The sequence below is a fragment of the Petaurus breviceps genome, unplaced genomic scaffold (assembly GCF_028583685.1).
Source record: "Petaurus breviceps papuanus isolate PSGF00001 unplaced genomic scaffold, PetGlider_PUasm1.0 207, whole genome shotgun sequence".
NCBI lineage: Eukaryota > Metazoa > Chordata > Mammalia > Diprotodontia > Petauridae > Petaurus > Petaurus breviceps.
This window is the reverse complement of record NW_027185850.1, coordinates 17,525,783-17,543,372: the sequence shown is the minus strand read 5'-3', so window position 1 is coordinate 17,543,372 and position 17,590 is coordinate 17,525,783. Positions and strand designations below refer to the sequence as shown.

General features: G+C 41.5%; 1 protein-coding gene across 5 annotated transcripts in view; it reads right to left on the bottom strand.

Annotated features, from left to right (window-relative positions):
- Window positions 1–17,590, bottom strand: part of LOC138164935 (metalloendopeptidase OMA1, mitochondrial-like) — an 80,319-nt gene that overhangs the window by 30,609 nt on the left and 32,120 nt on the right. For 4 of the 5 annotated variants that reach the window (XM_069092914.1, XM_069092917.1, XM_069092916.1 and 1 more), the window contains 4 exons: window positions 11,497–11,725; window positions 6,922–7,095; window positions 6,708–6,815; window positions 2,803–2,931 (listed from right to left, as the gene is read on the bottom strand). In XM_069092914.1, coding sequence (XP_068949015.1) covers window positions 2,803–2,931; window positions 6,708–6,815; window positions 6,922–7,095; window positions 11,497–11,725 — 640 coding nt within the window. Of the gene's footprint in view, window positions 1–2,802; window positions 2,932–6,707; window positions 6,816–6,921; window positions 7,096–10,316; window positions 10,455–11,496; window positions 11,726–17,590 lie in introns of those variants that run through there. The other variant, XM_069092918.1, reaches the window with a different exon arrangement.

The window sequence follows — 17,590 nt, the reverse complement described above, 5'->3', positions numbered from 1 at the left end:
GCCCTCTGGCAAGGGAGTGGAGATTCAGGTACAGATCCCAGGATCCCACAACACAGCCACCAAGGTCCGGCCAGGTCTGAGATTCTTTTATTCATGAAGCCGTCTACCCTCTTTAAAGGGTCAGTTTAGATACTGGATTTTCCTGTTTATTACTAGTAATAAAAATGCATTCTCACTGAACTGTAACAAAAATGCTACAGGGGATGCTTGATCAGCATCATATATGAGAGGGCTACAGAGGGAAGGAAGAAGGGCACTGATCTTGGTCACAGAAAGCCTGGGTCCAGGTTCGCTCTCCCAGCCTTAATAGCTGGGCAAGACATAACCTCAGGGAGCCTTTATCTGTAAAAGATGGATACAGCATTTCTATTACCCACCCCCAGGGTTGGTGAGGGGGCAAAAGACTTAGAACTTTTGAAGTAGCTCAACTCAGCATCAGCCCTGACTTCCCTGCCCCCTTGCAATCAAGTGGTCAGCTGGGTAGAAGGGCACCTCCCCTCTCTCTAGAGACAACCTCCAATGACCAGGTCAGAATCTAGGAACAGATCTCAAGGCCTCCATGACCCGCAGCCTCAGAACCCATCCCATCTTGCCTATTCCTCAATCCGTTAATCCCACCTCACCACTGAAAAACTATACTATCATTTGCTCCCCTCCAGACTGATTTCTTCCATTTAAATTTTATTTTTTTCCCTTCCACTCCCCTCTCCCAACCAATGAAAAAGAAAACTGAAACTGTAACAAACATGTATAGCCAAGCAAAACAAATATTGGCCATGTTGTGTGTGTGTTGTCAATCTGCACCCTAATCCTCTCTGTCAGGAAGTGGGTGGCAGGCTTCTTCATGGGTCCTCTGGAATTATCAAGATAGTAATTTTACAGTTTTAGGAAAATGACAGGTAGTTATCCCTCACATGAATCCCAGGAACCCTTGATTGAAGGGGAGGGGCCTCAAAAACAAAGTGGAAGTCAATCCAACTTTATTTCCCAGAAAGCAGTTTAAATTGTTTAGACTGCAGGATGTTTTCTAGAGAACTTTACTACCCTTGTGAGGTTCTGTGACCTTTTCCTTACTACACAATTCTAATTAAGTCATTAAAAGAAAACAGGAAAAGTCTTCACTATGTTGTGGAGAAAAAAGGTCAAATCAAGCCACTCTGCCTTTGTCCTCGACAGAGCCCGAACTCCAGAGATCGGGTCCTACAACCCAACCAAAGGCTGTTCTTTTTTTCCCTTTAAGAGCTTTCAGTAATTATGGACAAAGATAGTGCCATCACATAACATGAATGTATAACAATGTTTGTTGCTCTATTTTGTTACCAATTTATCTCATCGTGGTTTATGCCTCAGATTTGGAACAGCACCCAGATGGCATTCAGATGGGTGTTCCACAAATCATTAAATAAACAAATAACAGATTGTGCCTAAATAGTCAAATCTCCCAGGACAAGGGGAAATATTTAGAGAGAAATGTGAAATAAAATAATCAATCACAGCTAATCAAGCTGTTAAGTGCCCCCAGAACTGAAAGAACTACAAAAGGCAGCTCAGTAATCATAAAGGGCGGCTACTCAATGGAAGATGCTGGACCATAACTATTATTCATGAAAAAAAAGAACAAGAGAATGTCCATGTGAATTCAGGGTCTCCTTCCAAGGCCCCAGCCCGAGGCCCAGCCCCTTTACAAAGCAGCGTGGGGAGTGCATGCTCACACAATGACTAGGTGGGACCCCTGACCACAGTCTTCTAAGGACTAAAAGCATTCCATCTTGGATTAAAATGGAACCATCCCTTGGGAGAGCCTTTGCTTCCTTTGGCCTTTTAGATCTCCTTCCCTGCCCTAGCCCCTCGAACTGCTCAGCAAACACCCACATATCTAGACTGTGTCCCAAGTGAACTACAGAGGTATGTTACTTGATTTTTTTTAATTTTTTTTTTTTGGCTTTTTGGAGGGCAGTTGGGGTTAAGTGACTTACCCAAGGTCACAAGGCTAGTTTTTGTGTTCCATGTCTGAGGCCAGATCCAAACCCAGGTCCTCCTGACTCCAGGGCCAGTGCTCTACTCACTGAGCCACCCAGCTGCCCCAGATATGTTACTTGATAAAGGTGGCTCTTCCTGGGGATGGGCCTCATCACTGGAGGTCTTTAAAGGGAGGCTGCAAAGCTAACCACCAGGTGGAACATAACAGATCCTTTACTACCAAGGTTTTGGGATTCCATGAGTTCAGAAAAACGACAACGCCAAGCCCAAATGTCCACTAGGCTTTTGCACAAAACCACAGCCCTTCTTTGGCATCCAGTATGACCTTCCCCAGGGTGTGCAGCTAACAGGTTTATCCCCTGGAGCTAAATGGGCAGGGAAGTCTCCAAACTTCACTGGGACGATCAGATGCTGGACACAGAGGCGGTCACTGGACCTACAACTGAAATCTGCCCCCTTGGTGTAGGACACCCCAAGGCCGAGCCCCACTGGCACAGCCTCCAAGAATCTGATTTCCAAGATACAAATTTATGGCCAAGAGACAAAGAGCCTTGAATTCAGTCAGGAGACCTGGATTTAAATTTCATGCTTAACAACTTGGGAAATCCTCAGCTAATCTGAGTCTCAGTTTCTTTACCTATAAAACGAGGGTGTTGAGCTAGGTCCAGCTCTAAATCTATGATGCTTAATAGAAAAAGCCCCTATTTCCTAATGACAAAATGTAAAGGAGGTATCAGGCTCCACTTATCTACAGTAAGATGCCAGTCAAGGCCAATACCACAAGGCACTCTCTGGTTCTAGTCACAGCCCCCCAACTCTTACCTCTTTCAATTTAGACTGGATCCACTGTCCCAAAATGGCCAAGCTATCTCGAGGACAGACTGCCCAAATCATCACGAGGAAAATCAGACCTAGAAAATCCCACAAATGAACCATACTGGCCTTCTCTGCCTGAGAAGAATCAAAACAACAAAATGATTATATTGATACAATATCATATAATCCTAGTAGACAGGCTTCTCTGGGGTCCTAATGGCCACCAAAAAGCAACCATTCTCAGCTAGGGCTGAAGGACAAAGGCAACAAACTTGAAGGAGAAAAGTCTTTTGGCCTTTTCCTTCTTCCATATCCTTATCTCACACATGTACACACAGGCAAATTGAGCCTAGATTCCCATAATGGGAACATGGCGATCATCTATCCAACCTCAAGACGGCCAATTTTAATAAATCTCACATAAAAGTTAAATATTTGAAGGGAGAAAACCTATTTTAACCCAAAAGATTTTTGGTTATTATAGGAAATTAGAATAAAAAGTTTATACCATAAAGATCATAATGCCTATACATGCCATAAAATTATATGTGCTTATATACATACATTTTTACTAAATACCAAATACTAGTTAATATCTGAAGTGGGAGAGAACAATTAGCAACTTCATGCTTAGGTTTATATTCCTACTTCCAAAGGTAACTATTCATTTGCTTAAATTAAGCTTTTTGATCTTGTCTAAGGTTACTGAGAAATGGAAAATATATTTACATTTCTTGAAGTGTGCCTTAATTTCAGTCTTAGATTTCACACAGGGGAACGAAGTTCAGCCATTTGCTTCTAACAAAAATTACTGCAAAATGTTTTACTTAAGTATCAGTGACCTTTGTGAATTAAAGGGTAAGCCTGAATTCCAATTGTCGAGATGCTCATTTTCTGCCCTGCCGCAAAGAGCACAGGTGTCCAATAAATAGCTATTGCTGAGGATTGGATGTGGATCTCATTAGTCACAGCATGGCTAAAACAGTCAGGAGACCTAAGCTGCCTCCTTCTCAGCAGCCCCTCCTGAGGTCCCAGGGCATGGACACAGCCCAGGTTGCTAACTGCTCTCACCCTCTCTACAGGAGTCTCCATAACCTTTGTGAGTGGCATGGCTGGGTGATCAGCCTCTCCATACTTCACCAAGACACTTCTTAGACCATAAACACCTTGCTGCTGGACCCATAAATGACACCTTTCTGGCCTGCTAACATATATGGTCTTTGAGACCCCAGGGTCACCCCCTCCCATGATCAGGCTTTTAGAACTTAAGCCAAAGAAGCCAGAGAAACTCTTGCTAAATACAGAGGAATGTTTAAACACAAATGCAGGCATGCATTGTGTAGAATTAGGTAATTCCTTTAACTCAAGTAATAAAAAATGAAAAAGCAGGGAGGGAAGAGAGAGTCAGTGTGACACAGGAGACTGGGCTTGCAGCCAAGAAGAGCTGAATTCAAATCTTGCTTCAGACACTTACTAGCTGTGTGACCCTGGGCAAGTCCCTTCATCTCTGTGAAGCCCAGGTTTCATGTATGTCAGATAAAAACTGCGAGCATTACCTCCCAGGACACTAGGGAGAATCAAATGATATAAGAGACACAAAGCACTTTGCAAATCTTAAAGTGCTCTATAAATGTAAGGTAGCATTATCATCATCATTATTAAATTAAAAACTGAGTATCAAAAAGAAAAACTTTAAAGAATTGGCAACATTTGAGAAATGTGCAAAAGAAACATTAATATTCTCAGTCTTCAAAGGTGTTATTTGCTCTCTGACGTCTCATGTAATGACTGTAACTGTTCCTTTCTTGACTGATGCACCACGACAGGGATCATGGCAATGTGCTCAGCAGGAGGCAGTGGACACCATACTGGACAGATGCAGTGCATGTTAGGGTGCTTCCAAAGGGACGGACGACCGAGATTGAGGGAGCTGTTATGAAGCAGCAACAATGGACCTGGCAACATAGGCTCCACAGCCTCGAATAAGAGAGCGAGGAACCAAAGTGCGCCTCCCAGAGCGCTCCATCCAGGAGTCTGCGGGATCCTGAGCTCGCTAACACAGCAGAGGAAGAAAGGAAATGCAACGCCTTCAGCTTTGTGAAGTGAATAGCTTGACCACCTGCCTTTAAATTCTATGAAAGAAATGGAGATTGGGGTTAATCGAAGAGATGCGCAGCCATTAACACTCTTCTGGACAGAAGGAACAACTCCCAGCTCCTCAGCAATGCTAATAAGCCAGTGTCAGGGACAGCCTCCAGTCAGCTGCTTGGCCTGTGTGCTGAAGTGTGAGCGCAGCTTGGACTCTGGAGAAGCTGGTGCTCCTTCCAACAAAGACTGGGGGAGTCATTTCAGTTCAAGACTAACATGGCCAGAGTATCTGCACACCAAACAGGCAACTGAGGTCAGAGAAAAAAGCACTTGGGAGAGACGGAACCGAGCCTGGAAAAGGGATGTAAAAACGTTACAAAGAAGGGATACTCTGCTTTTCAGCTCCTGCCATTTTCTCTTAATCTAGGTAAAACATAATGAAAATAAACATATAAGGAAGAAAAACTTATGCCAGCTTCATGGGGGAAAAAAAGCATAGACTTTGAGCAAGGATTCGCAGTATGGCTCTGGTATTCACACCTGTGCGGCCTGAGACAGATAGATCCCTGGCCATCCCCCATAAGCTTCCTTTCCCACTTGGCCCCAGGGACAAGATCATTCTGCCATCCCTCAAGCAGGACTCGGAGAAAACATCAGCAGCATTAACACCTGGATGCACAAATAAAGCTTCAAAATGCGCCCTCCATTTGTTCTGAGCATGGAGAATGAAGCCCTCCAGACACAGGCACTCGCTTCCAGGCTCCTGATGACACTGTCTGAACCAAAGCACTGAGCAATTGCCCGGGTCAGAGAGCATCTGTCAAGGAAATGACGGAGATGACGACTCCCCAGATAAGTGGAACATGCCAGCTATTTACAGACATGCCGCCACTTCTCTCATCCGGGTTCAGTAGATGGATTCTCTTATTATTGAACACTCCCTTGGAGGAGTCCAAAAACTTCCCTAGAAAAAGGACCGGTTGTGACGGTGTAGCCCTCTGAGGCCAGTTCCCAGGTGCAGAGGAGGCTGGCCTTCATGTGGGGGATGGACTTTGCGACAGTGGCATCTCTCCCCTTCAGCTTCTCCCTTGGCTTTCTTTTCAGAGGCTAACTGCCTGTACACCAGCATGAGCTGGAAGGTAGAAGGGGGTGGAACATTTACTCTATCATCAGATATTTTCAAAGCATGGATTAATTTTACTGAGCAACGAGTTGCAGCTGCAAAAAGGGAAACTGAAGCCTAATGTCAGGAGAAAATCTCCAACAATCTTGATGACAAGCGCTGTCCCAAAGTGGAGGAGACCGCCCCAGGGGACGGCGGATTTCTCTCCCCAGAAGTCTTCTGGCAAAGCCAACACTCACTTGTCAGGGACCATGTATTTATGGAGAGTGGGGATGGTTGGACTCAATGGCCTTCAAGGTCCCCTTCACCCCTACAATGCTACTGTTCTGTGAAGTACTGAGAACTAAAAGTTAGAAGTGATAATGCCAAATAACTGTCAGCTTCCTCACAGTGGTCCAGCATCTGCAGAACTTAAAGAGAGAGAAGGGACCTTAGTAAGAACCCAGCCCAAGTCCCTCCTTCTGCAGAGGAGGAGACAGGCGGGGGGGGGGGGGGAGGGAGGGTGATGTAGCCTCGGCCTGACACCACTCCTGGCGCTCTGCCCGCCATCCCACACAGTCTTCTCTTGCCACAGTTTCTTAGATGGCAGAATATAACTCGTTCTGTTTTACTATTCCCTCCATGAAAAAAAAATTAGCATAAAAACATTCTACACTTTCAGGGCAATTAATTCGTGGGGACGACGATGAACAATACTTACAGCATGTCCCAGCACTGCATGAGCGATCTCATGGCCCAAAAGGAAAGTCAACTGGTGAACATCAGAGACCGCCTCGAGGAGCCCAGTGAAAACAAACACCTGCCCATACTGCACACACAAAAGAGAAAGCAACCAGACCATGAGCTCAGAACAGAGAAAGAGAAAACAGGTCACCAACCTAACGATGAAATCTAACTGGAAGAAATGGACTTACAGGAAGAACAAAGGCATTTATGCTGGGCCTATCCACCACGTGAATAATCCACTTGAACTCCGGGATGCCCGGGATGTCTTTGTTGCTTTCTACCAGATGCTGCAAAACTTTTTTCACGGCCAAGTACCTGGGATCTTTCTCAGTCAGCAGGTCATTTTTAAATTCTTCCATCCACTACATGATTAACAAAGAAAAGGGGTTGTAATTTTAGACATTTTTAATACTATAAACAGTTCAAAGTGTTTTATGGGAAAAGATCTTGCTGCCAACAATCCAATATTTTAATTCTACATTTTAAAATGTATGCAAAGATCTACATATATTAAATCACAGTTCTAAATTCTTGAAATTTGAATTATTCATGTTAAATTAATATACTTCATTATCTTGAACAACTGTTAATGATTAAGATTTTTTATCTGAATCATTTTAAATTAAAATGAAATTCATCTTTTTTTATTTATGCATATAAAACAAGAAACACATTTAAGTGGTTTTTTATTCTGCTAACTGTAAAATAATGTATGAAATGAAACTTTGTATGGAGAAAACATTTTGTCATCAGGAGAAAAACGAGTATCATGGAGAAAAGTGAAACACAGAAGATAATTATTTTTATGGCTCAGTGGACTGAAAATACACTGAACCTAACCGGGTTTGGGGGAGGAGAAGAGGGATCCCTAAATGTATCATTAATTTAAAGTTTTATTCACACACACTGACGGAAGATTATTGAAATTTCAGCATTAATAGATGTGCCATTTTCTCCCCAGGTTTCTGATGAAGTACCACCGTGATTAAAAACACTTCCTTTCTTCCATAAAGCTGGATAAGAGTTTACTTTGATAGAATTCAGAATACTTGGGGCAAATAATTTTATCTATTTAAGACATTAAATATTTACGAATAGTATTTACGAATTTTCATTTCATATACATATATTTTCAAAATTTTCCCCTAACATGCCACATTTTTAAATGCGTGGTTTATTTTTTTTTTAAGTAATCTTGGGGGGAGGCTAGGGGGCACAATGAATACAGCACCGGCTCTGGAGTCAAAAGGACCTGGGTTCAAATCTAGTCTCAGCCACTTAACACTTATTAGCCTTGCGACCTTGGGCAAGTCATTTAATCCCAACTGCCCTGGCCTCCCCACTCCAAAAAGCAAAAACAAAACAAAATTAAAAAGTAATCTTTGCATAGTCATAAAAATACTTTAAACCTCCTTCTCCCTTCCCTCCCCCCCCAAAAAAAAAAACCCAACAGTAACTATTTCAAATTTGAGCAAACTTTATGGTTTGGGGGCTTTTTTCTTAATAATGAATATATTTTATTTCACAAATATTCTGGAAAGAAATAAAGGAAGCCTATTAAAAATAATGCACAGTTACTTGTAACAGCTTATCTCAGGGTATGACATATGTTAAAACACAGAATAAATAAGGCAATTATATTAACCTGGTTTCAAGTAGGTATTCAAATGAAATTACCATTACTGGGAGAAAAGCTCTCTAGCACTAAATACAATGTTAGCACCTTAGAACTTTATGATAATGTTCTCTCACAGGCAGTCATGTTTGGTTTCTCTAATCAGTCCTTGGGACACCGTTAAAGAAATTTCACTGTGAGAAAAAACATTAGAATATAAAGCAGCACCAGTTAAATTACATTCAAAAACCACTTTCAGTCCAGAAACTAGTCAACACCATATCATTCATAATACCATTTGACTGGTAGTTAGTAATGGTCTAAATGTTCCTTATTTAGTATATAACTACTGAATTATACATAAATTAATAAACTAAACATGAAATTAAATGTCACAAATGACTGTGGAGTAGCTTATGTCAGCCAGTCTTTCGGGTTAATGCCTTTCCTTATCTACACCTCCTACTTTAAGGGGCCATGATTTCATCAACACCATTATTTCATCAGATCCCCTGAAATCAAGATGGCAGCCATGCAAGGCCCCGGGGTTTTAGAGCTGCTGCTATGGGCAAGATAACTCATTACAAAGTCAATAGACAACTTTGTAATAATCTGCCTCCCAAACTTACTTAGCCTGCCTGGTTTTCAGACAGCAATGTCTGTCTTATGCTTTCATAGACCATCTCCATGAGCAGCTAGGATGGAGAAAAAAAATAGATCTCCTGGAGCCAACCTTCAAGCAAAGAGCTTCTCCAAATGCAGCCAGACAGTCCCTCAGAGAACAGACCTACACAGCTGGTTGCTGCCAGATGTAATCATGTCACTCACCTATTCAAGAATTTCCAAGGACTCCTTTGAGACTTTTAAAACCCTTCACAAACTGGCTCTAACAGATGACTTCAGCTGACCTTTCCAGGCTTTGAGCACATTATTATCCTAGGTTTCAGCCAAACTGGCCTATCTGCTATTCCCTCTATGAGACATTCCATGCCCTATCTTCACCTCTGCACAAGTCCTCCAGGCCTAGAATATACTTTTTCCTCACTTCCTCCTCCTAGAAAGCCTGTCTTCCTGCAAAGTTCAACTCAAGGTCTGGCTCCTACACAAAGCATACTCTGATCCCCCCAGGAGATCTCCTTTGAATTTGGACTTTTGGCCCAGATATGCCCTGCCCAGTTGGTGCAATCTGGCCACATTTCCAGTCTTTGTTCCCTTTAAGCACGTTCCTATAAGTATGAACAGGACTGTAATTTTAGGGTCCAAGAACGATGATAATTTTACTGTCCTTAATGGTAGAAATATTTTGTTACAGTAACTTTACAGATCTTTTCCATTTTTCTTCTGTTTGTTATGATTTTGGTTTTTTTGGATCTTTTGTTAAACTTTCTCTAATCTGGTTTTACTTCCTATTGCACCTCCTTGCTTTATGAAAAAATACTATTTATAATTTTCTGTCCTTTGTAAAATTTTACTAACTAGTTTATATTCAAAACCAGTGTTAACTTTGGCCTCAATCTTTCTCTGATTGGCAGATAAGTGAAATATCTGATTATTAAAATGTTTTCTGGGCTTTTATGATCTTCTAACAGGGTAGTGGTAATAAATGACTATGACACAATACTATGGGTATGAATATTTTACTGATGATAAAACCAGCTCATAGAGAAGGAGCAAGATGCCCAAGATCACATAGCCAGCAAATATCAGAAGCCACAAGTGAACTCTAGTCTCTTTTCTTTTCATACCAGAATGGATCTTTAATGAGAGCTCCTCACTTGCAACTATAGAATACATATTTTAGGTTTATTAGAGGTAGGAAAAGCAAATGCCACATCAACCTAACACAGGCCCCTCTTAACCCAACTTCACAAAACTTAATCCAATTGAACAAACAAGTATTAATTACCTACAATGTCCAAGAGGATGGACACTGGTAATACAAAATATAAAAGTGAAATAACCCCTCACCTCAAGAATTTAGACTCCAAGGGGAGGCCAGCTGGCTCAGCGAGTAAGAGCACCGGCCCCAGTGTCGGGATGATCTGGAGATCTAATCCGGGCTTAGATACTTAGCACCACACGCTGAAATAACTGGCCGTGTATCTTGAGCAAGTTACTTAACCCCAATTGCTTTAAAAAAAAAAAAAAGAATTTAGACTCCAGTAGGAATAAGTCTACATAGACTACAAAGTGTCCTAAAAACATGTATAAGTATGATATGAGAACACCAGCACAAGCGAAATCCTAGAGATGAGGGGCCTGACTCCAGAGAAGCAGCAAAGGCTCTGGGAGAGCTCCCAGCCCTTAGGCAGCGCTGGACTGGGAGAGAGGAGAATTCACCCAAATATTTAGTAGCTGAGTAACTCTGGGGGCTGGGGTTTCATCAGCTGCAACCATTGGCACAGAACCTACCTCAGGACTGTTCTAAGGATCAAACAAATCAATGGATGGAATGAGCCTGGCACACTCTACCAGTGCATGCTCCCGTTCTCCTTGTTCATCCATTAGACTGCCTCCGATTAGACTACAAGCATATCTGAAGACCTGAAGACCTTTCAACAAATTCTGTCATCACTGAGGGCAGGAGGATGGGCCCCACTAACCACTGTGAGCTCACAGCATCCCCAAGTGAGTCATGTACACAGTACATGGTCCCAAAGTATCAGTGAAGTGACTCAAAACAGACTTTTTTAAACACAGTATGGAAGTCTGTGCTTCTCCAGAAACACAAGCCTCTTCTTTAAAATACTTTCCCACTGAGAAATGGGGAATTCTTGTTTGTATCAACCTTATCCACCTTTAATATACATCCGAGAAAGTTTTAATTCTTTGCATTCAACTCCCTAGGATACAATGACAACACCCAGAGACCTAACTAAGGTTTCTAAAAACCAGGATCATTTTTTTCCAACATCAACAGAGAAATCAACATATTTTATTCTGCAACTGCTTGGGAGGATGGAAATGCAGCTTCAGAACTGGCAAACACAAGCAACGAGGTCCCCGCCCAGGCCTGCAAGCTCCATGCCACATCTCTGGGTTCCAAGGCTGACCCATCCCTCACATAGGTCCTTGCTCACTCACTTTAAACGAAAGGCTACATCAGGAACATTTGGAAAAGAGAACTGTCGCTATTTTTACTACTTACTGAATCATATTCCATTTGCGACAACATCATGAATTGCTCCTTCCCCAACACTAGCAACTTTTTTCGTCCTGTGACTGGACTCTCCTCCAGATGAGTAAAATAAAAGATGACAAACAGCACTCCCAAACTACTCAAGCCCAGGAACAATTTCCATTGATTCTTCTTCACGCTTTCTTTAAATAGTTCTTTCTTGTTGGGAGGAAGGGTCTGCCACCATTTCCTTATGCCCCTGTTGGAAAGGAAAAAAATGACAAACTGCAGAGAATAAATAGCATCAAATATACCAAGTAAAGACCAAACACTTTTCGTGAGAACACACACATTCAGGAGATCTCCTTCAGTTATTTTTCGTACCTCATTTCTCTACAGTGATTACTCATCTTACAAAGCTCTTGACTAAAAGATAACAAAGAGCCAAATAACACATGATGACACCATTAAATCTTATCCTAGATTGAAATTCTTCAGTTATTCTCAAGCAATCCTAGTTTATTAAGAACTGGATCGTGAATCTCAGATCAGTTCAGGTTCTGGGAAACCGTTCCTGAATCAGAGACTGCCAAACATCTGGGTGGTTTCATATCTTCCTTCAATCTATGCACATGGGCAAAGCCTCAGCACAGATGCCATACAGGAGCCCTAAAACTCACTAATACATTCAGTGTAAGGTTCCTAACTCTTTGAAAAAGGATAAGTTTTCGAGGGCGGCTAGATGGCACAGTGAGTAAAGTGCCGGCATCAGAGTCAGGAGGACCCAAGTTCCATTCCAGCCTCAGACACTTAACACCCACACAAAAAAACTAGCCGTGTAACCTTGGGCAAGTTATTTAATCCCAACTGCCCTCCAAAAAAAAAAAGGCAAAACAAAAAAAGAAAAGAAATTTAAAAAAAAGAAAAAGGATAAGTTTTGTTCCACAATCTGCTTAAAAAGTGGAGACAACAAAAATCAGACAGACACCTATTACATACAAGGAGAAAGGGTCATTTTCCAGGCATCATGATTCCAAAAAAGGTCCATGAGACTTGTTTTCTATTGTAATGCATAAAAAGTTTCAATATTCCCTAAAAATGCATTTCTAAAATTACAAAGTAAATAGGAAAGTGCAGAATAGTCACTATAAAACCTAAAAAAATTCATTTTACAAATAATCTTTTATAATCATCCCTGTCTCAAGTCTTTCCCTATGACAATCCATTTTTCACTTAGTTGCAAAGTGATTTTCCTGAAGCATCTGTTCACATCACATCCTCCTCTCCCCATAACAAACTACAGAGGCTCTCTATTAGCTCTCAGATTTCTCTCACTGATATTTGAATCTCTTGCTCCTCCTTCCTTTTCAATCTTTTCACGCTTGCGCTTACATTCTGTGTTCTGGTCACATTGGCCTTTGTACTCTCTATTCTGCACCCGTGTCTATACCTTGGCAGTGGCTGTCCTTGGGCCTGGAACATTTTTCTTCTTCACAGCTGACTCTCTTCCTCCAAGACTCAGCTCAATGCCTCTTTCCTCATGAAGTCTTTGCTAATGCTCCCAGCAGCTAAGTATCCTCCCTCCCAAAAAGACCTTATTATACATTCTGTACATATTCTGTGTAAACTCACACAGGCATTTGTTATCACCCCCATTAGACTATAAGCTCCTAATCTGAATCTTACAACATATTCCACACTCAGTTTAAAATGGATTCATACCTTGAATATTAAAAATCACACCATAAAAAAATCAGAGGAGAAACAGATGACAGACATGGGTAAGGAGTGAATTCCTAACCAAATGAAGGAGAGAGGTGCTTAGAAAACATGATATAGGTAATTTTGAGCATGTGAAATTGAAAGGCCTTTGCATAAACAAACTAATGAAACAAGGAAGGATAAAAAAGGGAAATGTTCAGCTGGGGCAATCTTTGTGTCAAATATTTTTGATAAGGTCTGATACCCAAGATATCGAGACTAAAAGAGAAAAACATGAGCAAAATTCATTCTCCAAAAGATAACTGGTCAAAGGATATTCAGTTTACAAAAGAAGAAATGCAAACTATTAACAACCATATGAAAGAACTTTCTAAAGTCATGTCAAAATCAAATAGAAACAGGGGTCACTAGGCCATAAATAAGGACCCTTTGTAGGCGACACATTGACTTAGGAAATCACATATTTATATTAGCTTTGTTTTATTATATGGTGGCTCATTTTGTTAAATGTTTCCCAATTATGTTTTAATCTGGTTTGGGCGGCACCAGGAGTATTGTGCACCATATGTTTGACACCTCTGTTCTAACTTACTAATAATATGAGAAATGCAAATTAAAACAACCTCGAGGTTTCACCTCAGAGCCAGCAAAGTGACAAAGATGATACAATATGGGAACGGTTCATTTGGAGGGGTAGTGGAAAGACAGGGACATGAATACATTACTAATGCAGCTGTAAAGTCATCCAACCATTGGAATTGTAGGAGAAAAATAAAAGTGCCCAAAGCATCCATATGCTTTGATCCAGAGATTTCACTGTTAGGGATATAAACCAGGGAGATCAATGATAAAAAGAAAGGCCACATAAATATCTAACAATGGACAGCAGCACTTTCTGTGGTAGCCAAGGACTCAAAGATGGGAGACCATGACTGGAGTATGACAAATAAAATCAGCCTTTGATGGCGTGTAGCTTAGTTTTAGGGAATTTTTTCCCTCCTTCCTCTTTTTTGTTATTCTTTCTTATAAAGGACGGTTCTCTTGGAGTGGGTGAGACGCAAGAGGATATGCAGGTGATATAAAAACAAAAGATATCAATAAAAAATATTTGATTTTCTTTTCAAGTTTTGCTTTTGTCTTTGTATCCCCAGCACTTAGAACAAAGCTTCACACCTAAGCAGTAAATAAATGCTTTAGTTTGTGTGCCTGGTCTTGCCAGGTAGGTACAATACATAGCTATACTTGACAAGTCTTTATATGAAGGATTTGAGTGGATATGGTGTAAATCTTATTTTGAAGGACATCTATAATACATTTTGAAATAAATCAAATAAATCTCATACATATCAGAAAATTATGAGTCTACAAATGACATCTACATTTTCTTTCTTTAAAAAAGTTTCCCAGTATTTCTAACCTAGTAGATGCTAGAATTAAGTTCTTTCTTTCCCTGCTATCGGTCTTACTTGACTAAGCAAATACTGGTTTTGACATTCCTGTTTCCAATGTCCTTGAAATTAATGTGACATTGCATATTACTAGACATTCACATACAGCTCTGGAAATTAGGTTGGCTTCTCTCCTCTGCCTCTAATGGTGGAATACATATCATAAACCAAAACATAAAAAAGGAACAAAGCTTCATGTTATTGAGAAAGAACCAATGATTCCCACTTTTGTGACATAATGTTTTCTGAGAACACACAAGTGAATGGAGTATGTACTTATTTCCTTAAGGATTTTCAACCAAGCTTTTAATGGAAAAATGCTAAACTGTCAGTTTTACTTCCCTGTATATTATGACTGATGCTTCTGAACAGAGATGCAAGCCATCGTTGCTGATGCTCACGGAGCCATGGCACTCATGCATTCTGATCAAATATCCATGAAAACTTCCAAATGAGTGAGTGAAGACAGCAAGAAAAAAGCCCAGAGGTTTACTAGGCATTGTGAAATTACTGTAAGATGGCAAAAACTGGGACTTCTCTGTCCTGGCATCTCACACCCCCAGACTCACAGACAACAGTGGAGTAGTCAAAATATCCCTTCCAAGTATTCCTTCCATCTTGCCCAGCTTCGCTAATCACCTTCTCCTCTTTTGAGATTCATGCAATTTATCACTCAAATCACACCCTTTTGGCTCTTTACCACCTTCCTTCCTTCCTCAATGACTTCAGCGCCTGGTTCACAGTCTTTCTCTCATCTTCATTTCCCGTCCTAATATTTGGGGACCCCCTCAAACGCCCTAACTTCTCCCACAACCAACTCCACTACGTGTCAGCTACAAAGATGGCCATACCCTTCACTTTGCCATCACTCACAGTGTTCTACTTTATGTTAATGACATCTGAAATCCTTTTACCTGATAATCATTTTTCATCCCATTTTTCTCTTGCCTTACAACACTCCCCCAACCTTGTCCTTTGTCCCCACCATGATGCCCAATCTGTCTATCCCTCTGTTCTTTCCCTCACTATCAACACTGCACTGGCTACTTGTCTGCCATTCTCCTTTGGCCCCTTGGTTAGCCACCTCAACTCCACACCATTCCATCCAGGATTCCCTCCACCTTTGTGCTACTGTCAATCACACCTGGTCAAGTCCTAACACTGGATTACAGGCACCATTTACTTCTTGATTCCTTAAAAATAAAGGAAATCACAAAACTGCTAACTAGGCCCTCCAAAAACTTCTATAATCTGACTTCAACTAGGCCCTCATTCTAGCAAACATTCTATTCCTCCCAAACAGATCTGCTAGCCCATTCTCCACAGCAGCTTTTCCAAACCTATTCATCTCTCCTCTAGCCCTGCCATCTCAGCTGAGGCAGCCCTGCCCAGAGAGCCTGCCCCCTCCCCACTCTCTCTCACATACTTGTATTTCTATCCCCACTATCTCCCCATTCATTCCAGTCTCAGACAAAAGGCAGACTTCTATGGCCAAGGCAGACGCCAAGGCAAAATCTGTCTTTGAACCAATCCAGCCTCAACTTCCCCAGCCAAGTGCTGCCACTCCTATCTCCACCTTTTCTTAGGATTACTCTCTCCCAGAGTCCCACATGTAGGCCAAGCGCTCTCCAGCCTTCCAAATCTCTCCCTTGATCCAAACATTCCTACTGGCATGTTTCTTCTTCCCTTCCTAGCTAAACTCCCTAGGAAAGCCATCTATCCACACAAGGTTCAGTGAAACCTGGGAAGGCTTGTATGAAGTGATACTGAGTAAAGTGGGTGGACAGAAGGAGAACAATTTATATAATAACAACCCTATAAAAGCAAATAGCTTAGAGAGACTTAAGATCTCTGACTAACACAATGACCAACCATGATTTCATAGACTGATGATGAAACCTGCCACCTGGAAAAGAGATGATGGGGGGCGGCCAGGTAGCACAGCGAGTAAGATCACCGGCTCCAGTGTTGAGAAGACCTGGAGATCGAATCCCGGGCTCAGACATTTAGCACCCACCCAGAAACACCTGGCTGTGTAACCTTGAGCAAGTTACTTAACCCCGATTGCTTAAAAAAAAAGGGGGGGGGAGGGAAAAGAGATGATGGACTCAGTAAAGAACAAGACAGGTTTTTCTGAAATGGCCAATGTGGGAATCTTCCTGGCCGTGTTATTCCTTACAAGGATTTTGTTTTTTTGTTGTTTCCTCCCAACGCAGGGGAGAAAATGTGTTTTTATTTTCTAAAAGTCAGATTTAATTAAAAAGCCATCAGTGCCTGCACCTCCTCTCCTCACTCACCTCTTAAGCCCTATGCAGTCCAGCTTCCCATTTCATCAATGAAATGTAATTGTCCTTTCCAAAGTTGCCAACAATCTCGTAATTTCCAAATGTAACAGTCTTTTCTCAATCTTGAATTTCTTTTATCTTTCCGTAACATCTGACACTGTCAATAAATCACTAGCCTACTGCATACCTGGCACTGTGCTAAGCACTGGGGATACCGAGGAAGCAAAATACAATTCCTGACTTCAAGAAGCTTACAATCTAATGGGGAAGATCATCTGTAAATATGCGCAAAGTAAGCTATATATAGCATAAATGGGAAATAATTAACAGAGGAAAAGTACTACAATTAAGAACAGTTGCAGAAGGCTTTAGTAAAAAAAGGATTTTAGCTGGGACTTAAAGGAAGCCAGGGGGGTCAGTAGCTGAAGCCGTGGAGGGAGAGCGTTCTAGGCATGAGGGACAGTTAGAGAAAATGCCCAGAGCCAAGGGATGGAGGGTCTTGTTTGAGACACAGCCAGGAGGCCAATGTTCCTTATTCAGAGTCTGTGTCAGGGAATAAGGTGTAAAGTAGGAGGGGGCTATGTTAGGAAAGGATAAATGCTAAACAGAGGATTTTGTAACTGATCCTGGAGGCAATAAGAAGCCACCGGAGTTTATTGGGGCTGGGGC